At 53.8% G+C, this 21,270-nt stretch overlaps 2 protein-coding genes across 2 annotated transcripts; both read left to right on the forward strand.

Annotated features, from left to right (window-relative positions):
* Positions 1-2,959: 2,959 nt before the first annotated feature.
* LOC150011725 (aquaporin-2) lies at positions 2,960-8,895 on the forward strand. The gene is made up of 4 exons (XM_090273133.1): positions 2,960-3,455; positions 6,745-6,909; positions 7,269-7,349; positions 8,080-8,895. The coding sequence occupies exons 1-4, from the start codon at positions 2,976-2,978 to the stop codon at positions 8,287-8,289; spliced, it is 936 nt and encodes a 311-aa protein (XP_090129259.1). The 5' UTR covers positions 2,960-2,975; the 3' UTR covers positions 8,290-8,895.
* A 6,795-nt stretch (positions 8,896-15,690) lies between these two features.
* On the forward strand, positions 15,691-19,637 carry LOC150011726 (aquaporin-5). Its single transcript, XM_090273134.1, has 4 exons — positions 15,691-16,506; positions 17,546-17,710; positions 18,091-18,174; positions 18,931-19,637. The coding sequence occupies exons 1-4, from the start codon at positions 15,757-15,759 to the stop codon at positions 19,114-19,116; spliced, it is 1,185 nt and encodes a 394-aa protein (XP_090129260.1). The 5' UTR covers positions 15,691-15,756; the 3' UTR covers positions 19,117-19,637.
* The last annotated feature ends 1,633 nt before the right edge of the window (positions 19,638-21,270 follow it).

Below are 21,270 nucleotides of genomic sequence, written 5' to 3' on the forward strand. Positions count from 1 at the left end.
TGGTGACTCAGAGGGTGGGACTGTGTAGGAGAACACTGGGGACTCTGAGTCAAAACAGGACTTCGGGGAGCTGGACTCTGAATGTGAAGAAATTTGAGGACTGCATGAGGATTTAACAACACAAGGATCAGGGGCGCCCACCTCTGTGCAGTCAAAAACCCACACATAACATTTCACTCCCCCAGACTTAGCTACAAATAGGCTAATATTGACCAGATGCCTTACTAATAACATAAACAGTCAATTAACACACATTTTGTATGTCATCTGTATTATATACTGTGTTCTTACAATAAAGTAAACTAAAGAAAATGTTATTCAGAAAATCATAAGAAAGAGAAAATACACTTACAGCATTCATTGAAAAATATCCACACATAAGTGGACCTGCACTGTTCAAACCCCTGTTGTTCAAGGATCAACTGTACTTTAGCCAATTTATTTTGCCCATAATTTCCTTTTTTATGCATGCACAAGAGAAATTTTGACTTAAAAATTAATATCTAAGTAAATCAAAAAGACTTCTTTGAATGAAAACAAAATAAAAGTTGGTTTAAAAAAAGCATTTTCAGGTCATTTTCCTTTACTCCCTTTTTAAAATTATTTTTATCTGTTATAAAGTACCATCCTAACCATTTTCAAGTGCACAGTTCAATGGTATTAAGTACATTCACATTGTTGTGCAAATATCACTACCATCCATCTCTAAAAAAGGACTTTTGTCATACTCTTAATTATTAGCATCATACAATTGATGGTACCTTGGACCTCATAAAGACACCACATAGTGGTCACTGGAGACAAAATGCATTAGAGCATCATCCTTATATGCCAAGGTTGTAGGTTCCGTCATTGGTCAGGGCACATATAAGAATCAACCAAGTGAATACATTAATAAATAGGACAACAGATGGATGGTTCTCTCTCTCTCTCTCTCTCTCTCTCTGTAAAATCAATAAATTAAAATAAATAAATAAATAACATTGCCCTCCCCTTGGGGCACTCCACTACCAGCCAGGAAGCAGGGCTTGAACCCTATGACTTTGACAAGAACACCTTCCTTCTCCCTTGGCTCAAAGGCAAAGGGTTAAGGACTGGATCATGGTGCCCTTCCCTCCTCCCAGACTTGGGCCCAAGAGGCAGGGGTAGAGGGAGGGGTATCTTCATTCAGGATATAGTTGAGCATATTTACCTGTGTGTCAAGCACTTTTTGAGGCACTGGAAACACACCAGAGAACAAACCCCCCAAGAATTCCTGATTTTTTTGAGCCTCCGTCTTGTTTGGGTCATTTTCCTCTTTCTTCCTTACCGTCTTCCTTCTCTTCCTCCGCCTCCTCATTAACAGGATTCACTAGTCCCAGTGTTCTTACAATTTGGATGATGCATTCTCTTCATCCAAATTGCAAAATATTTCCCATTTATTATCTTGCTCCATCCTCAAAACAACTTTGTGGGGTGGGCATAATTACTCCCATTTTCCAAACAAGGAAACCGAGGTTCAGCATGTGACCTGGCAGTGTCGGGTGTGGCAGTGCTCTACAGATCAGGTTCCAGGCCCGGCTCAGCCACTAACTTGCTGGACCACCTTAGACAAGTCACTCGCCACACCCTGGCCTCAATGTGCCCCTGCGACACAACACAAGGGGCCCTACTCTACGGTCTGCAAACCGCCCAGGTTTCTCTTCTTGGGACCGTGACTTGCCTGGGGTCCTGCTGGTCAGGAGGTAGAGCAGGGCCCAAAAGCTAGTCCTCCTGACTGCACTCTGAGCCTGACCCTGTCTTAGCAACCCCAGGAAAGGGAGCAGGCCTGGAGGGATTAGGAAGAGTGGGGTGTCGGGCCTGTGACTCCCAGACCCTGGGCTGGAGCAGCATTAATGGCAGGAGGGGGCGTTGCACAGTGCTGGGCTGAGTGGGCGCCAAGGCTGGAGAGTCGCTTATCGAGCCCTGCAGCCTCCATGAGCCTGCACAGCTCACTGCCTCACAGAAATGTCCTCCCCCAGAGTCCTGTGTGGCTCTGAGCTCCAGGGGGTGCCTAGAATCTCTCACAGCTTCTGGAACCCTAACATGTGAGTTTGGGAATCTTAGCCTTCTTCTCAGAGTATAAATAATACTATTAATAATAGCTGATTCTAACTGAGGACTTACTGTGGGCCAGACACTACTTTAAGTACCTTATGTACATTATTTTATTTAATACAAACCCCAACCCAATAAGGTACATTTATTACCCCCTTTTTACAGAGACACAAGAAGGGGTTCACAAAGATAATGAGGGTGATGCGGAAATAGAAACTCAGAGCTGCCTCATGCAACCCCAGCTTGACCCCATCATACAGGCCAGGGTCTCAAATGCCACTGAAACCACCCCCTGCCTCTAGGCTATGGCAGCTGCTATTTGACTGGGGTTCTAGGGAGGTGGTGAAGCTTAAGGACTTATGGGTGATTGACTGCAAGAAAGCAAGCACAGGAGACACAAAACCTTTATGCCATGGAAGATTCACGTCAGAAACCAACCAGTTGTTTTCCATACCTTTTGAGAAAAAAATGAGTGGCGGTCAGACAGCAGGAAAACTTCTCAGTCACTAGAAGAGTAGCATTGACATCCTCACTCCTGGTCAGTTTTGGATGCAGTGTTGCTTCTGCCTTGGACGACAGTTGAGTCAGAGAGAGGGGCTTTGGCACAATCTCCTACAGAATCCCCATTCACAGAGCCTATGGGGGCTGGAGGAGGCCCTGGGGCAATAGCCCTGGGGTAACCGAGGGAACAAACACGGAAAACCAGGGGACGTCAGTCCTTATCAGGAGCTCATTAATGGGGAACATTAGTCAGCTGTGAAGGCCAAGATGGGGTGATAGGCATGTGGTGGGCAGGTGTGGGGAGTGGGGGCAGGGGGAAGCCACAGGGGAGAGGAGGTATTTGTCTAAACTCCACCTCCGCCCCACGTGTCCAAATGTAGGGTGGAAGGGCACTGTAAATGCCCAGGGCCAAGCTTCCCAGAAACCCAGAGAGAGGGAGAGGGAGAGGGAGAGAGGGAGACCGCGGCAAGCCTCTTGCCCCTGAGACAGCTGGGCCAGCGCACGAAAGGCCCCACAGCATGTGGGAACTCCGGTCCATAGCCTTCTCCAGGGCAGTGTTTGCAGAGTTCCTGGCCACCCTTCTCTTCGTCTTCTTTGGCCTCGGCTCGGCCCTCAACTGGCCACAGGCCCTGCCCTCTGTGCTGCAGATAGCTTTGGCCTTCGGCCTGGCCATCGGCACCCTGGTACAGGCTCTGGGTCACGTCAGCGGGGCCCACATCAACCCTGCCGTGACTGTGGCCTGCCTGGTGGGCTGCCACGTCTCCTTCCTCCGAGCTGCCTTCTACGTGGCTGCCCAGCTGCTGGGGGCCGTGGCAGGAGCTGCTCTGCTCCATGAGATCACACCAGCAGACATCCGAGGGGACCTGGCTATCAACGCAGTGAGTAGCCAGAGCTTTGTCTCTTCCATGGGGCAGATCCTGGGGAATCCCTTGTAAAGAATGAGATGGGAAGGAACAGATTTGGGTGAAGTTCTGCATGGGGAGAGAGAGACAGGGAGGAAGGCTACAGGGTTGGGGCAGGGGGCGAGAGGAAGTAGAGGTATCGGAACTAGGAACACAGCTGCCATAGGAGAAGCAGGGTGAAAGGAACAATAGTGCCAGAGCTGAAGTAGGCACGCATGGATCTGTGGGTACCTTCTGCCCTGAGTCTGGTGGAGGATGACCAGCATCAGGGTTTTTGTCGGACTTAGTGCCTGCATTACAGTGAGGACTGAACTAGAACTCAGCAGACAACAGGGTCCCAAAGTACACCTGCTTTCTGAGCTGAGGGGGAACCTCAGAGTGTGAGTCCTGAGGGTCTCCTAGAGAGAAGAACCCAACTTATCTTCAGCATCCACTGTGTGCAGGCCTCATGGTAAGGTCCTTCAAGAGCCTCGCATTGACATCCCACCACAGCTCTGCAAGGAAGGGGTGGGTATAACCTTCATTAAGAATATGGAAACTGAGGCTCAGAAAGGGGAGGTGCCAGAGCCAGATTTCAAACCCAAGCTTGACTGCAAAACCCACAAGCTTTCGACCTGAGCTGTCATCTAAGCTTCCTTTGCAAACAAGGAAACTGAAGCTCAGAGAAGGGAAGTACAGCCCATAAGTTCTACAATGTATCAATACCAGAGGAAGTACCAGAACTCAGGGGAAAGCAGAAGGGGCAGATGTCTCTCCAGACGCTAGAGTCCGTGAGCTTACTGCTGATTTCATGAACAGCGGCTAACGGGGCGCCTTGGGCGCTGTGCACCCACCTCGTCACTACATATCCCCCACCCTCCCCTCCCTTGGGTCTGTGTGAGGCCTGGTCATATAAGGGCGTAGGTGGGGAGGGATGGTCTGTGTCCCCTCAACAGAACCCTCACTCCAACCCCCATCCTAAGCCCAGATAGCAAGTGCCTCTTTCATGCCTGTTCCCTGTATTTCTCGGCCTGCTCTGTTCCTGGGTCATTAGGTAAGAGCTCTGATGTCTCTGAAGAGTCCTGCATGGTCTCTGCGGCCATCTCCTTCTCTGCATGGGTGGCCCTTTCTTACATGAGGGGCAGAGGTATCCCAACTGAAGAATTTCTCTCTTCTTCCAAATGGAAAATGTGATGAGGCTGGGGACTCAGGGCTGAGAAAAGGCTAGAAAGACCATGACAGGGGTCAGACTAAAGAGTGTGACCATTTCATTGAGAACAAAAATTAGTCCAGTTGGCAGCAAGGAAAGGTTTAGTTAGACTGAAAGAGGAACTTCCTGAGAGCATGGTCAAGAAAGTCTCAGAATGTGCCCTGGCTGGTGTGGCTCAGTGGGTTAATCACCAGCCTGCGAACCAAAGGGTCACTGGTTCGATTCCCAGTCAGGGCACATGCCTGGGTTGCAGGCCAGGTCCCCGGTTGGGGGCGTGCAAGAGGCAATCAACCGCACGTAGATGTTTCTCTACCTCTCTTTCTCCCTCCCTTCCCCTCTCTAAAAATGAATAAATCTTTAAAAAAGAAAGAAAGAAAAGAAAATTTCAGAACATGACTGGGGAATCTCCTCTAATAGCAGGGCCATGGGATTGCTAAGGGGACATCGGGACACTCAGTCCTGCTCTTCCTTCATTTCACAGTTGACTGGAGCCCTTAGAATGGAAGGGTCCCCAAGTTATTGTTCAACACTTGTTATCTTGAGTAACTGAGGAGAACCCTGCCTGGCTAGAAGGGGGCAGCAGCAGGGCTGAATTATCCTGAGGCTAGAGGGAGCCAGGTGACTTTAAAGTTGCCCAGGTGTTCTCTGAGGTCCCTAGGAAGGCCAGCCTGGCCGCTGAAAGTTACTATTGATGTGTACCTGCTCTGTGCCAGATATCATCTCATTCTTGGTATAACGCTATAAGGTCAAGTCTGTGGTCGCTGCACCATGAATGGTAAATTGAGGCTCAGCATTCAGCTGATTCAAATCACAGAACTAATCAGTGTCAGCACCTGGAAATGGACCCAGGGTTCTCTGATCCCAAGCCCATGTCCACACTGTCTCCCTTAGAGCTGCCATTTACCAGTGGTAATGGGGCTGGGGCTCCGCCCTAGTCATTTCCAGGCCTTACACAGTCCTCCAGAATTTTTTTATCCTCATTTCACAGAAGAACAAACTGAGGTTGAAGTAAATAGAGGCCCATGACCAGTCAGAGGCCTCCAATGTGTCTGCCTTCAAAGCTCTTTTCACTGTCCCCCATAGAGGCTCTGACATTGGATCACAGGGCATTGAGGTTAGACCCTCGGGAGACCCAAGGGTGACAGCCCACTGGCTGGGACCCAGGGGTGAGGGTTCAGGGCTTAAAAAGGAGTGTGAGAGGTGAGAGCTGTCACAGCTCCACCCGGTTCAGTGCCCAGCCCCACAGGGCAGGGTGTAGAGTACAGAATGACAAAACCCAAAGAGAAACCCAGTGCTGGGTGCGGTCTAGTTATGAAATTACCTCTTTGCTTAGCCGCAAGTTCTCTCATTACTTAAAGCAGGGTCTGCTGGGACCACGGGCACCCAACATGGGTATGGGGGCATCGCAATGTAGGGGTTCAGCACCCCAGCAACCCCACCTCAACCTCCATGGGATGTGCAAAGAGCAAATCCACAGGGCAAAATTGAGGCCTGAAACACAGTGGGTAGCAAGCAAAGATTAGAGGAAAGAGCCATATGCTGACTTATGGGGGAAGGGGACACCTAGGAGCATCCCCAACCCAAGTCCCTAGACCCTGTCCCTGGGAGCCCTTTGACCACAAGAAGAAAGACAATAGGCCCCTTGTTACACCAGTACCTTATGGCCTAGGGAGAGAGGAAGGTCTTCCTATTACCTGGCCTAAAGCTTCCTGTGTATTCAAAACTTCTTCCCTCTTGCCCCTCAGGAAACAGAAATTCTGGACTCAGCATACTTTTTTGCTCACATTGTAGGTACACAACCCTAGCCCCCAAATCTAATGGGCTATGGAGTCAGTTTTTCTATCTCTGGCTGGGGAACGACAGGTAGTCTTGGGGTCCATCCCTCTGCCTTTGGGCCACGGACACAGGAAGAAGCCATCAGTAGTTTGGACTAAGGTGGCTGGTGAGCCCAGGTGTTCTGGCTTCGAGCCAGCCCAGGAGCCCCTCTGGAGTCTTGACTGCAAGTGGGCAGGAAGATGGAGCCAGTGTAGGGAGCATGTTCACTGTTTTCCCACCCAACCCCCTCTCTGTCCCCAGCTTCACAACAATGCAACAGCTGGCCAGGCCGTGACTGTGGAGCTTTTCCTGACCCTGCAGCTGGTGCTCTGCATCTTTGCCTCTACAGATGAGCGTCGTGGAGACAACCTGGGCACACCTGCCCTATCCATTGGCCTCTCTGTGGCCCTGGGCCACCTCCTTGGGGTAAGTCATGGCTACTGGTTCCAGCCTCCCTGGACACACAGACTTTCCGCCAAAGAATCAGACTTATAGACCACTCTAGAGACAGATACATAGTATCCCCCAAAATGGCAGACACAAAGACCCCTAGAAGGATAGATACAGAGGGACAGACACATTCCAGAGGGTTTGACTGTCAGATACCCCAGAGGGACAGATAGCACACCAGCCTTAAAGGAATACAGAGCCTGTAAATAGAACATGAACTTAATTGTCAGAGGCGCAGACTCCCTTTAGGTTGGGGTGAAGCACTGGAGAGGATCGCAGGACTCCCGGCCTGGTCCTCACCCCCCTTCTCTCCCTGACCCCGACTCCCACTGTAGATCTACTACACTGGCTGCTCCATGAATCCTGCACGCTCCCTGGCTCCAGCTGTTGTCACTGGCAAATTTGATGATCACTGGGTAAGACTGAAGCCTCCCTGCTTGTCCCCACCCCCCTTCCCCTGAAACCCATCTCAGCTAGGGCTGAAATAGAGTGGGGTGCAGCCTCAGCAAACCCTCCACACTCTTCCTCCTGGGTCCCTGAGGAGCCTTGGGTTCCGCCCTACAGGTCTGATGCTGAAAGACTCAGTCTCCACGTCTGTAAGTGAGGACAATGGCAGTTCTGGTATCACTGGGCTTCTGGGAAGGATTGAGATTACTGGTGTAAAACAGATCTTTCAGTGCTTTAGCACACGAGAAACGGTCATATTTACACTAGCTAACACATATTTTTATTTAGCACTTACCTAGTGCTTAGTATGTGCCAGGCCTTATTCTAAGTGCTTTGCAAACATTAACTTATTTAGTCGTCACAACAACCCCAGGCGGTCAGTATTATTGTAATGAAAGGAGACAGGCAGAGAGGATAAGTAATTTGTCTGAGTTCCATCCAGGCCGTAGGCTTGAAAATTCGCACTCTTAACCCGGAACTCACTTGCCTTCCCCAACAGCCTGTGTTGTCGTTTCTAGTTACATGATAGGCATTTCACAAGAGTGTGAGGTCCTGTCCCCACACGAGATGGGCGAGATCCCAGGGCCCGAAGCGCGCAGGGCGCGTGGCACCGCCCACGCTGTCCTCCGGCCGGTTACCCCACCGCCCCCGCCGGTCTGGCCCCGCGCGCCCTGCCATCTGCCCTCCCGCTCCCCGCAGGTCTTCTGGATCGGACCCCTGGTCGGCGCCATCCTGGGCTCCCTTCTCTACAACTACGTCCTGTTCCCTTCCTCCAAGAGCCTGTCGGAGCGCCTGGCCGTGCTGAAGGGGTTGGAGCCGGACACCGACTGGGAGGAGCGGGAGGTGCGGCGGAGGCAGTCGGTGGAGCTGCACTCGCCGCAGAGCCTCCCTCGGGGCAGCAAGGCCTAAACGCCCCCAGCCCAGCCCGACGGCCGGGCCTCAGGTTCAGGGGACCTCGGAGAGGCCCCTGAGGGCCCAGGTCGTGCCCGAGCTCCGGAGGCACCCGACACCCCCTGCCGGCCTCGCTCAGCCTGAGGCATAAGGGCTCGCCCTCCCCTCCTCTCCCGGGTCTGAAGTTGGCCCCCAGTGCAGAGTAGCAGCTTCCAGGATGTCCACGGCCTGGCCAGGGTTCAGGGGCTAGTGGTGAGTCTGGCAGACCCTCGTCCAGGGGCTGCAGGCTGGAGAGTAGTCACCCTCTGGCCTCTTGCTGGGAGCTGGGGAAGGACGGTTGAGCAGCAGAGGAAGATTCTGAAGAGCCTGACCCCAGTAGTGGGTGGAGTTGGGGGTGGGGGCAGTATACAGACTCTGCCTTGGGGGTCCGGGAATGGGTTTTTACAACAGTGAAAATGTGTGTTCATTCCCGAGTGCCTTTCTGTCCCCAAGTGCAGGGTTGTGCATGCTCCTGAGTGTGAACAGGTGCACTTGTGGTGGTGCAAGTGTGCACTGACTGGTGACCTCTCTCTTTCCCCTTGAGCCCTTCCTCCCCTATTGCAATAAATTCACTTCCTCTGCTGCGGAGGAGTCCTTGCCAGCGATCATCCTCAGGAGCTCTAAGACTGTGAGAATGGAAGGGCTTGGAGGCCACTCTGAAAAGGCTGAAGGCAAGGGCCAGATTTCTCTACTCCGCCCCTCCTGGAAAATTCCCCCAAACTGCAGCACTGGGCCAGGCCAACAGACTTGTCAGGACTCAGTGCTAGAGGCAGAGAAGTAGCAACGGTGACGGGCTGCCCCAGAAGTGGCCCTGAGGGAGGAGGATCTCTCCAAAGGAGGAAGCGCGCGCGCTTGTGTGTGTGTGTGTGTGTGTGTGTGTGTGTGTGTGTGTGTGCGCGCGCGCGCGCGCACGCGCCAACTGCTGTGCAGGTGATCCCCATCTCCAGGGGGAGTCCAGACTTAGAGATTAGCCTCCCACTGTGACAGAGAAAACAAAAGCCCTTTGTGAGCCCCCAGCTTTTGTCTTGGAAGAGGGGGAGATTTGCAACTAGACACTTCTTTGAAAGAAGACACTCCATTTCGCAAGTGAGCCCTCTCACCCAACACACACCTATGGCTGGCTGGGCAAGGCACTTAGGCACGCAGCCACAGGCACCAGGCAACACCCCGCCATCACGCATCCCACTGCAGGCCCCCTCCCCAGGCAGCAGCTCTTCCACTCCAGGAGTCTCTCCTTCCCTGCCTCCCTCCCTCCCTCCTCCACAGCCTCAGTGCTCCCCCGCTCCCTGCCCCCACCACAGGACCGTTATTGTGGTGAAAGCCCCTGAGCACTCTCAGGACCAGAGAAGGAAATGACTTGTCCAGGCAGAGGCAGGTCTGTGTCTAGAGCCTGGGCTTCTAAATTTCCAGGCCAGTGCCTTGGTTCTCAAATGAGATTAACTGGGATTAAGTGAGATGATGCATGTAAAGATGCAGTGTGAACTGTAATTCCTCATACTATTATCACTCATGGTTGAAATCATTTCATTATTTCTGCTTCCTGGGGCTAGAATGACGAAGGGGTCTGACCCTCTGCCTCATTTACCTCCTTTAGTTGATAGAGCAAAGGAGAGCCCTGGGAACCCCAAAGTGCAGGCAGAAGTACATGGGCTTAGGGCTAGACCCTTCCTGGCCTCTCCTGGCCTGCGTGCACCCTGGCTGATCTCTCCTTTCTTTCTTCCCAGCACCCAGAACATCCATCCTCTCCTCCATCTCCAGCCCACTGCATAGCTAACCTAGGAATCACACCTTGAGCCCCCTCTGCATGCTCTCTGCTGCCTTCATGCCTTTCAGCTGTATCTGTCCCACACTGCACCAAGCACCCCCTGTGTACTGCATCGACAGCCCCTTCCTGCCCTCCTCTCCCTTCACAGATGGACTGCATATGAGGAACTTTTCTGTATTGTGTCTGCCTCTACAACTGTCTTTTTTGTTTCCCTTTGGGGTCAGGAAAAAAGGCTGTCTTGGGTCTTACGTGCTATGGAGATGATTCTCCCAACCTCACCCCCTTCCTCTCCCCTCCCCCCACCAGGAAAGCTGGTGACAGCCACCTGGCCTCACTACTGGGACCAGGTTAAGCCAGAGACCAGAGCAACCTCCAAGACAGTACTCCTGGTAGCTGAGTGTCCTTGCTCTGGAAGTTCAAAGACAGCAGGGCACTGAGCTGTGAGCCGAGCCTGAATGGGTCTTAGGCACCTCACCCCCACCGCACTGCACCTCAGCAGATCCCTTTAGAAGTTGCTGAGACTTTCTATGTCTGTTCCACTTCCTGGATTTCATCACCCCCAGAACTAAATGTGAGATCCCCATGTTTAGCCCTGATTGCCCAGATTGGGGTCACTAAGATCAGAGGTCAAAGCAGGATTCAAAATGATGGGGGCACCTGTCAAGCATCTCCTGTGTCCCAGCCTCTGTGCGGGGTGCTTTACATGCATTAGTTCGCTTAGTCCTCCTAAAACTTCAGGCAGGTCAAGGAAAGATGACGGCCCCCTTATCCCACCCCTGTGAGGCAGGCAGAGCAAATACAGTCATGTGCCGCATAATTACATTTAGGTTAACAACTCACCACATGTACAATGGCAGTCCCATAATATTATAATAGAGCTGAGAATTCCTATCATCTAGTGACGATCGTAGCCGTTGTAACATCGTAACATCATAACGCCACAGCACAACGCATTACTCACATGTCTGTGGTGATGCTGGTGTAAGCAAACCTACTGTGCTGCCAGTCGTATAAAAGTATTTCACATACAATTACTGGGTTTATACCATCTGGGTTTGTGTCAGTTCACTCTGTGATGTTCACACACAGGCAAAATTGCCTGATGACGCATTTCTCAGAATGTATCCCCATTGCGAGGTGGCACATGACTGTACTGCTCTTCCCCTTTTATAAATGAAAACACTGAAGCTAAGACACTGGTCTGAAGTCACACAGCTCTATGTAGTGTAGACAAGACTTGAACAGAGACCCTTTTATGATCTTTCCACTCAGAAGTCAGAGGAGACCAGGTCTGGTCTGAGGCAAGTTGTAAGCCCCTCTAGGAAGCCCTTGGCAGAAACCACAGCACACAGCTGGGCCTCTTCAGCCCAGTCCCCTGACTCGTGGTGGACACGGCCTTGGGGGTGGCTGTGGCAGGGCAGGAAAAAAATGACAAGGAACAGTGGGATGGTTTCTGCCCTTGGAGAGCATTCAGTCTGGAGAAGGATGGAAGTCAGATACACCCAAACCAGACAGAAGCCAGGCAGCATAGAGGCAAGTGGATAGGTCCCCAAGCTGGGGACAGACAAGGCTCTGAGCTGAGAGGAGGAGGTAGCTGACCATTGGGTCCTAGCGCCATCCACTCCCATAGTCCCACTTTGTGTCAAATAAAGACTTTGCAACTATAAATGTTGTTTGATGTTGTTTTGCATCTTTTAAGCTGTGATTCTGTATATATGCAGTGCCTCCCAGCTAGACTGTAAGCCCTTTGGGGTCAGGGCTTTTTCCAGTTCTTGGATGGCATTCTCCTGTCTATTTTCCCTTACCTGTCTTGTCTACCACTGTGCTCTGCATGTAGAAGCTCAATAAATGGTCATTTACCAATTAAGTGCTGTTTCTTCTGCAATTTAGAAATGGTCAGTACAGTCCAAAGTGCCAGCAGACAGACTGGCATGTCCTGAGTTCCCCACAGCTGTGGTGCAGAGGGGATTTCAACGCTCAGCTAACTGATGGCAAGTTCCCACTGCCATTGGCCAGATGGGCTTCCTGTGCTTTGTGACCCAGGTGGTACCATGGAGAGGGCACCAAGACAGGGGTAGGCTGTGTGGCCTGCAGACAGGGCAAAGAACAGACTCTCTTGATCCCCTCGTGCTGGCTGTAGCACTGTGTTGGGAAATCAGGGCAGGGATCTCCAGGATCTGGAACAACACCTAACACTCAATATGTCCAACTGACAGCCTACTCTTCTCTCCAAACCCGCCCTTCCTGCAGTCCTTTCATCTCAACTGATAACAACTCCGTTTTCCCAGCTGCTCAGGCCAAAAATCTCATTATCCTTGACTCCTTGTTCTCATGTGCCATGTGAGCTCCATCAGAGAATCCTGTCACAGGGGATCCAGAATCCAATCACCCTCCCGTCAGGTCCAGGCCACCATCATCTACCTTTCCCTGAATAGGGTCCTATCAGTGTCCCCACTTCCATTCCTGCCCCTCCAGTCTCTTCTCAACACCACAGCGGAGGGGTCGTGTTAAAAACCTTGTCAGACCATGCCAGTCCTAGGTTCAGTGACTTCTTTGATCTCTCAAGTGAAGCCTGCAGTCCTTTTGGTGGCCCAGGTCTGCCCACCTCCATCTCCTCTGTCCTCATCTCCTCAAGCTCTCCCTTGCTTCCTCTGCTCCAGCAACACTGGCAGTTCCCTCTGCCTGGAATGTTCTTCCCCTAGATATATGCATCGTTCTCTCTCTCTTCTCTTTACTCAGATGTCACCCTCTCAGTAAGACCTACAGTGACACCCTTTGAAAATTTCAAAGGAACTCCACTCCTATCCCAGCACATATCCTATTTTTCCATAGCACTTCCCTGATTCTATTGTACTATATAATCTACATATGTCCATTATTTGTTGTCTGTCTCGTTTTATTAGAATATTAGCTCCACAAGGCAAAGATGTTGTCTGCTAGCTCATAGCTATATCGCCAGTGCCTAGAACAGTGCCTGGCACGTAATAAGTGTTCAATAACTCTTTGTGGAATGAGTGAATGACTATTCCCCAACAGTGGGAATATGTGGAGCCCCGGGGCATCACCTCCTGCCAATTACCCTACCATTTCTACCCCCAGCCCTCCCAGGGACTAAAGGGGTCCCTATGTCAGGAAAGGAGGGAAAGACCCCTCCCTGAAAGATTCTAACTTCCTGCCACCAATGGGGAAATCCTTCTCCTAGCCTGGAAAGGTCCCAGGGAAGCCTTACTCTGGAGCTGGCAGGGCAGGGCCCAAGTGCTCAGAGAACATAGGACATAGGAGCTCTTGTAGTTTCTTGTGATAACCTGGGGACAGAATGACCGTGGTAGAGAGTTGGAAGAGATGAGAGGATTTCAAGCACAGGCTTAAGAAATGTAACCAACTGCCCTGAGTAATCTTGATAAACCAGGTCTCCTTCAGCCACACCAGGCCCATTCTTGGTGACCTGTAGGTCTCATTTCACATCACTGTGTGATCCTGGACCTCTGAGTCTGGGTTCTTCACAGGTAGCTCAGAATCAAATCACACAGTGGAAGCCAAAGGCCTTGGTTCGATGTAAAGAATTAGAGCCAAATCCTCAAGTAGGAGCTTCCCCTGGTGGCCCCGCCTCCTGTGAGCATTGCAGAGTCCTTCCCACTCCAAGACGATGGAGTTTGAGACCTGTGGATTCATGAAGACAGTGCCCAGAGAAAAAAGATAAGAAAGAAGGTGGAAGGATGCAGACTAGAGACAAGTTCAAAAGCCAATGGGCCTGGCCCTCACGGTCTGTGGGATCATCAGGGTCGTTGTTCTAATCTGGGCCAGGACAAGAAGTTCTGAGCCCCAAACCAATGAAAATCCTGTATACAGCTGATGTGCTCTGCCAGGAGCAGGGCCCCAGGACCCGGCAGAAAGGACAGGCAGACCTCCTGCCTTAAGAGGAGAGATGTGGGGGAGGAGCTGCTCCAGCAGGAAACACTGAACAGAGAAAGAACAATAGCAGGGTTTCTTTGGTCCTTGTTTTCTTTGGCCTCTTCCCAGCTCTGGAGCCCAGAGCCCACTCCTCCAGGTCCTTGGCTTTCCTCCGGCCCCACCCCCTTGCCCCTGACAGACTGATAGAGGAGCACCTCTTCGTTCCAACTGCCGCACCCTCCACCTTAGCTCCACACAGAGCCTTCAGGGTTTTTTTTTTTTTAATTATAATTACAACATGAGGAAACTTTACTAAGCCTTACTCTGTGCTAAGTGCTTCCCAAGGACACACAGTGGTGGGGTGGGGGTGGAGGATCTTGAGTGCAGCTCCTCTCCTGAGATCCTGAGAGTGATTCCCTGCCCCTCCTCCAAGCCCTGGAGGGCCCTCCAGCCTCATTCTCCACATGCCTAACCTGGAACTAGGAAGAGGGAGGGGTGGGAGGAATGGTGGACCGCAGCTGGAAGCTCAGAGAGAAGGGGCAAGGGCAAGAGGAGGGGCGGTGGGGAACAGAAAGAAAGTGTCACCCAACCCAGGGACAGGAGGACCTGACTGGGGGCACTGAAAAGTGCCACACGTGAGAGAGATGGACACGGAAATGAGGTAGAGACAGACAGGAACAAAAACCAAAAATCACATAAATTAAGAGGCAGAGGAAGGTGAAATAGAGAGAAAAGAGACTGAGACAAGAGAGACTAAGATGAAGACTGTAAAAGGAAGGAAAAAAATGGCGGAAGGGAGTAGGAGAGCCTAAGGGAGAGGGGGAGAGAGAGAGAGGCTGAAGAGAGACAAAAAAAATATGAAAAAGAGACAGGGCCTGGAGAAACAAACCGAAGGAGAAAGCTGGAGAAGAGGCAGAGATACTGCAAGAGGGAGAGAAATCAAGACTGAGAGTTGGAAGGACAGGGAGACCAAAGAGGCTGAGAGAAGAGGGTGAGAGCAGAAGGTGGAGAAGGAAAACCTGAGATTTAGAAGGGGGGGAAGGGGCTTCGGAAAGGAAGGTGGGAGAGGCCAAGACCAGGTGTGGGAGGCCAGTGGTGCCCTGCTCCCTCCCCACACCCCACTCGGGCCCCCAGTCCCCCAGCGTCTTCCCTGACCTAAACAAAACAGAACATGGCCATGCCCTCTCCTGTGCCAAGCACAAAGTGAACTCCCGGCCCCCACCTCCTTTGGGGACGCGCTGAGGTCCCTAAGGGGACCGTGCTGGAGGGGCTGGGACGGTTGCCTAGCAGAGGACGCCTCCTGGGATCCACCGCCTCCTCCCAGGGCTGTACGGCCGCCGCTGGGGGTCCAGGGTGATCGGGCGCAGGGCAGGCTGGCACGGTGCCCGCTTTCCCCCAAACGGCCCCATTCCAACCCCAGAGACCAGCCTGGCCCGAGCCCGGGAGAGGCCTAGGACGGCCGGACCACCCAGCCCAGCCGCCCGCCCCAGCCGCCGGGCGGCAGGGAGCTCAGTGGCGCTGTCCTCAGGGAATCTCCTCACTCCAATCCCGCCGCTGGTGAGGCTGGATAAGGATGCCCAGGTCGCGGGAGGAAAAGGAGGAGCTGGACCCAGGGCCCGAAGAGGAGGCAAGAGGGCCACGGACGGAGATAAAAGCCCGGCGGAGGCAGCCAGCAGGAAGTCGGTAGGACTGGAGACCCCGGCCCGGCCCGGCCCGGCCCAGACAAAGTCTCCCCGGGAGCCTGGGCCAAACCGCAAGAAGTTGAGCGTGGAAGCCTCCTGGAGCGCGGCATGCACAAGTCCCCAGCCGCGGGGCCGGTCTACACCGCCGCCTGGGTCATGTGGCCCGGACAGGTCGCACGCTGCCCCTGGGGGAGAACTCGCGGGGCCCGGGGCAGTGTGCAGCCCCGGACGGCTGCAAAGTTCCCTCCCTGCGCGAAGTGCTGGCTCCTGAGTGCGGGAGCCGCCCACTGCCCGCCCCCCGCGCTGGCCCCGCTTAGGGGCGCCCGCCCTTTATATAGCGCACCCCTGCAGGGCCGGTGCCAGGCCGCTAGCCACGCTGAGGTCCCCGGAGAGCGCGCTGCCCCAGGGAGCCAGCACCCCCCCCCCGCCCCCAGCCGCGCTGCCGCCGCAGCCCCGACAGGCACCCCCCACTGCTGTCCGGCCCCCATGGTCACCATGAAGAAGGAGGTGTGCTCCGTGGCCTTCGTCAAGGCCGTGTTCACCGAGTTCCTGGCCACCCTCATCTTCGTCTTCTTCGGCCTCGGCTCGGCCCTCCAGTGGCCGTCGGCACTGCCCACCGTCCTTCAGATCTCGCTGGCCTTTGGCCTGGCCATAGGCACCCTGGCCCAGGCCCTGGGGCCCGTGAGCGGCGGCCACATCAACCCTGCCATCACACTGGCCCTCTTACTGGGCAACCAGATCTCCCTGCTCCGGGCTGTCTTCTACGTGGTGGCCCAGCTGGTGGGCGCCATTGCTGGGGCAGGCATCCTCTATGGGCTGGCACCAATCAATGCCCGGGGCAATCTGGCAGTCAACGCGGTGAGTGCCCAGGGGGCTCGGGATGCAACAGGGACCCCGGTGTGGGCTCGGGAGCAGGGCCCCACATGCCGTCTCAAAAATAGGTGCCACTGAGTGGGCCACTACACACCCGTGCAGGGAAGGCGACAGCCTCCCAAGGCCAGGAAGATGAATCCCCAGGCCGCTGTGTGTCCCTGCTCAGCCTCCCTGGTTCATGCCCACCTCCTCTGCCTGCTCCCCTCCTGTTGCCCCTTTCTGGCCTCTCTCCTGGTGACTACTGCCCCTCCTTTCTTGCCGGAAACCTCTGCCTTTTCTCCTGTCTCACTCCTGAGTTCTGCCTTCCTCTTGGGGCCCTCATGGCTCCTGTCTGTCCCTCACTGTAGGTCATGGAACCATTAGAGAGAGATGGGTTGTAATCTTTGCTTCTGCTGACCCTGGCCTCTCTGGGTCTCCTGGGTCTCAGCCATTACATGGGGATAGCCGTCACTTACTACAGCAGGTGTCAAAGGGTCCCATTGAGAGACCATGCATGTGAACTCCTGATTTTGTTCCTGCTCCTGGCCTCCTGCTGCCTCCCCCTCCCACAGCCCCAGATTTGGCCCCCATGTCCCATGCAAACTGGGTTCATTAATCAAACACAGAGGAGGATTTTTCTCGGCCATTGTCAGGCCGTGAGTCAGCTGCACCAGAGAGACGGGTTTGAGGTTGGCAGTGACAGCGGGTTGGGCACAGGCGGGAGGTGGGCTAGGGGTGCAGTAGACAAACTGGGCAGCTGCCCGCATGAAGGAGGGTAAATGCCAGCTTGTGGGGGTTGGGGACTGGGCAGAACCCTTGACAGGACTGTGTCCAGGAAAAACTCCCCTCACACCACCCTTTGGCTACAGGCCTGCGCTCCAGGCTTTGCACACACTGTGAATTATGTAGTGTCTTTGGCAGATGACCTCCCTGACTGACCTGCACTGGGCTGTAGGTGTCCGTGGAGGCCCTAAACCCATCTCCCCAAGTCCCTGGCCAATAGAGCCAGAGGAAGGCAGGGACCCAAGCCACTCTCCTCTTGCAGCTCAGCAACAACACGACGCCGGGCCAGGCCGTGGTGGTGGAGATGATTCTGACTTTCCAGCTGGCGCTCTGCATCTTCTCCTCTACCGACCCCCGCCGCACCAGCCCTGTGGGCTCCCCGGCCCTGTCCATCGGCCTGTCCGTCACACTGGGCCACCTTGTGGGGGTGAGCAGAGCTGCCATGTGGCTGGGGCTGTGGAGAGCTCCTCAGGGCAATTAACAGGGGCCTAGAGCAGTACCTTTCTGGACCTGGAATGGGGCTGCTGTACTCTGTCCCAGACTTGAGAGCCCCACCCCACCCCCGCCAAAGCCTTCTCTAGCATGAAGAAAGATGGGAATAAGTGGGAGTTAGGGTAGGAGCAGGAAATCAAGTTCAAGCTCAGGACAGAGGAGCAGAAGGGTGCATAGGATCCTGTGGACGTGGGAGACTTGAGCTGGAGATTGGACTGAAATCCCTGAACTGGTGTGTGACCCTGGGAGAGTTAGATGCCTTGTGGGAGCAGGCATGCATTTTGCCTTCCTCACTGCCTCTCTCTCTCTGTCCAGATCTATTTCACCGGCTGCTCCATGAACCCAGCCCGCTCTTTCGGCCCTGCAGTGGTCATGAAGCGGTTCAGCCCTGCGCACTGGGTGAGTCTGGGCCTCCCTTGGATCCCTAGCAATGAGAACTTGGACACTCAGCTTGGGGGTGGTCCCAGGGAGCAGTGGCTGGGGACACAGTAGGGAATAGGATGCAGGCAGAACACTGCCCTGAGCCCTGGGGACAAGGAGTCCCTGGTTGGTGTGTGGGAGGGCGTGGTATTGGGGAACTATGTGTGTCTGTTCCTCTAGGTAAGGAAGGGGATCTCTACCTCTGGGCTGATCTCCTCTGAGGATTTTTTTCTGTCCCTCTGAGAGTCTATGTGTCTGTCTTCCCTGATGTTTTATTTACCTGCCTCTGTGGAAGGGTTGGGACAGTTTTCCTTCCTGTGGGTCTGTCCCTCTGGACAATCTGAAACTTCCTTTGAGAGTTCATGGTCTCCCTCCAGAGTTTGTCTCTATCCCCATGCTGGAAGGGAGAGGAGTTCTGTTCATCTCTCTGAAGATCTTTATGTCTGTTCCCTCTGAAGGTCTATTTGTCTCACTTTAAGGTGGGGTTGGAGGGGCCCTGGCCCTCTGGGGATCTGTCTGTCTCCTTTAAGGATGTGGGTGTCTGCGGTCCCTGTCCCTGTCATTGGGGAGTGTGGTGTCAGTATATCTGTCCCTGAGGTGTGGAGATCTAGAAGTCGGTGTGTCTGTCTCCTCTGAGAGTCCATGAATCTGTCCTCTTGGTGGTGGTGGTGGTGGGGATCTGTTGGTCTCTGAGGCCTGGGGTTCATCCCCCTGATGCTTTCCTGTCTCCACCAGGTATTCTGGGTGGGGCCCATCGTGGGGGCTGCTGTGGCTGCCATCCTCTACTTCTACCTGCTCTTCCCCAACTGCCTGAGCCTGAGTGAGCGTGTGGCGGTCGTCAAGGGCACATATGAGCCTGAGGAGGACTGGGAGGAGCAGCGGGAGGAGCGGAAGAAGACCATAGAGCTGACTGCCCACTGACCAGCATCAGATAGGGACCAGTCCCTCAGCCCCTGAACTACAGGGGAACAAAACCCATGACAGCAAAGCTTCCTTTCCCCACAGCTGGGTCCTCTGGGCTAGGGAGGAGGTTCTGGTTCCCCAGGCTGCAGTTAGAAATAGAAAGAGGAACTGTGATGGGACTCTTGGGGTGGGGGCCAGGTCTGATGGGGTGTGGGGGGAGCTCTGGGACAGGGCAGGCTGCTCTCATGAGGTCAGACCTCAGAGATTGTGAATGCAGCACCAAGCTCACAGGCTGCCCCAGGGGCAGGCCAGGAAGGGGTGGTCTGCATTCTTCATACCCCTACCCTCCGCAGCCCCTCCTCAAGAGCCAGAGGGGGTCTCAGCCCCTAGGATGGCAGAGGTTGACCCTCCCCTGAGCTCCTTAGGAGGGAGACAGACTGGTTCATTAAATGCTGCCTTATTTATTTCTGCTTAAATATGCATGGGCTAGGGCTGCTGGTGTTTGGAATGGGGGCTTCCCAATAAACCAGTGATATTCATGTTGAGCCTCATCTCTCCCCAGAAGCCTCTCCTTGGGACACTCTGGCTCATCACCTCTTTTCTTTGTCACCCCACACCCTGCCCCATGGGCTCCTCAGTCCTCTGTGGAAAGACAGGGAAGTGGAGGCCAGGGGAGGCCTAGAGTCAGATATGGGGGTGAGAAGAGCAAGTAGGGGGTGGGGAGAGAGAGAGAGGAGACCAAATATAGAAACAGAGCTTACAGGTTGGGAGGCAGTGGGAGCAGTGAAGGAGGCATCCTCTTCACTTCGTCTCCCGCCTGCACTCTCCCCTCAGCTATGCCAAGTCCCGGCCACTTGAGGAGGGTGTGCCAGGCAGCCTGGAGAAGTGAACCAGCCTGCAGCCCCTTGAGATGCCAAGGGGGTGACAGTGAGGTCTGTTATCAGAAGGAGGCACAGCCCTGGAATCCCCTCTCTACACATCAGTGTTCCAGAAAGTAGCCGTGTTGGGAGCTTGTGCTCAGCAACACCAGCAGCCCCCCCCCCCCCCAATAAGCTGCACCTTGCCAGCTCTTTTCTGGTCTCCCCTTCCCTGCCTTGCAGGCCAGCATCCCCACTGTCTGCCCCTCTGGGCCTGCAGCTATGCCTTCACTGCCTCTTGTCATCTGGCCACTGACACTCCTTAGGAAACCTCAACTCACCAAACCTCCCTCTCCTAAGCTGTGAGATGAGGGTGCAACCTGCTTCCCTCATAGGGCTGTTGTGGGGATCAGATGAGGAAGTGAGATTCAAAGGACCCATCTGCTCTCTTTGGGGAATAGGGTGGAATGCAGATGAGCAGCTCAGTACCCAGCCCTGCATCATAGTTAAGAAGTCCAGCTTGAGGTCCAAGTCTTCATGTGCAACTTTGGGTAACATAAGCTCTCTGAGTTTTAATTGCCTCACCTGTAAAATGGGGCTACTTGTATTCATGGCCTCCTGTGAGGATAAAATGAGACACTGGATGGAAAGAAAACCCTTGTGCAAACAGGGCCAGGCACTTCAGAGTGAGTGCTCAATAAACAAATGTGAAAAGAAATCAGCTCCCTGGCTGATGTAGCTCAGTGGATTGAGCACCGACCTGTGAACTGGAAGGTCACTGGTTGGATTCCGGGTCATGGCACATGCCTGGGTTGTGGGCCAGGTCCCCAACTGGGGGCGTGCAAGAGGCAACCACACACTGATATTTCTCTCCCTCTCTTTCTCCCTCCCTTCCCCTCTCCCTGAAAATAAATAAATAAAATATTTAAAAGACTTAAAGAGAAAGAAAGAAAGAAAGAAAGAAAGAAAGAAAGAAAGAAAGAAAGAAAGAAAGAAAGAAACCAGCATGTGCACATCTGGAACCCTGGCCACACCCTACTTCTGGGCCTCTGTTCTACTGAGAGCTCTTGGACCTGAGTCTCAGCTTTTCTCTTGTGTCAGAACCTCGCCCCGAAGTGTTAAGAAGAGGAGGGGTAAGGTTTGGGGAGGAGGCGGCAGGAGATGGATGGAAAAGAGGTGGGAATGTCTATACACCCTTCCTGCAAGGAACAGTCCCAGGGGCTGGTGGCCAAGTCCCCAGCCCTCCTCCACACTTGAGCCTAGTATATGTGAGTGGGAGTTGCAACTGTTCTGCCCTGCCCTTCCCTGCCCCTCC

The sequence above is a fragment of the Furipterus horrens genome, unplaced genomic scaffold (genome assembly GCF_987537825.1).
Source record: "Furipterus horrens unplaced genomic scaffold, mFurHor1.1.pri manual_scaffold_4, whole genome shotgun sequence".
NCBI lineage: Eukaryota > Metazoa > Chordata > Mammalia > Chiroptera > Furipteridae > Furipterus > Furipterus horrens.

Excerpts from the sequence above, each read along its gene's own strand:
- LOC150011726 (XM_090273134.1), top strand. The coding sequence starts at position 15,757 with ATGCACAAGTCCCCAGCCGCGGGGCCGGTCTACACCGCCGCCTGGGTC. Across the intron at positions 16,507-17,545 it reads GCAATCTGGCAGTCAACGCG|CTCAGCAACAACACGACGCC; the intron begins GTGAGTGCCCAG and ends CTCCTCTTGCAG. Across the intron at positions 17,711-18,090 it reads CACTGGGCCACCTTGTGGGG|ATCTATTTCACCGGCTGCTC; the intron begins GTGAGCAGAGCT and ends CTCTCTGTCCAG.
- LOC150011725 (XM_090273133.1), top strand. The coding sequence starts at position 2,976 with ATGCCCAGGGCCAAGCTTCCCAGAAACCCAGAGAGAGGGAGAGGGAGA. Across the intron at positions 3,456-6,744 it reads GGGACCTGGCTATCAACGCA|CTTCACAACAATGCAACAGC; the intron begins GTGAGTAGCCAG and ends CTCTGTCCCCAG. Across the intron at positions 7,350-8,079 it reads GCAAATTTGATGATCACTGG|GTCTTCTGGATCGGACCCCT; the intron begins GTAAGACTGAAG and ends CGCTCCCCGCAG.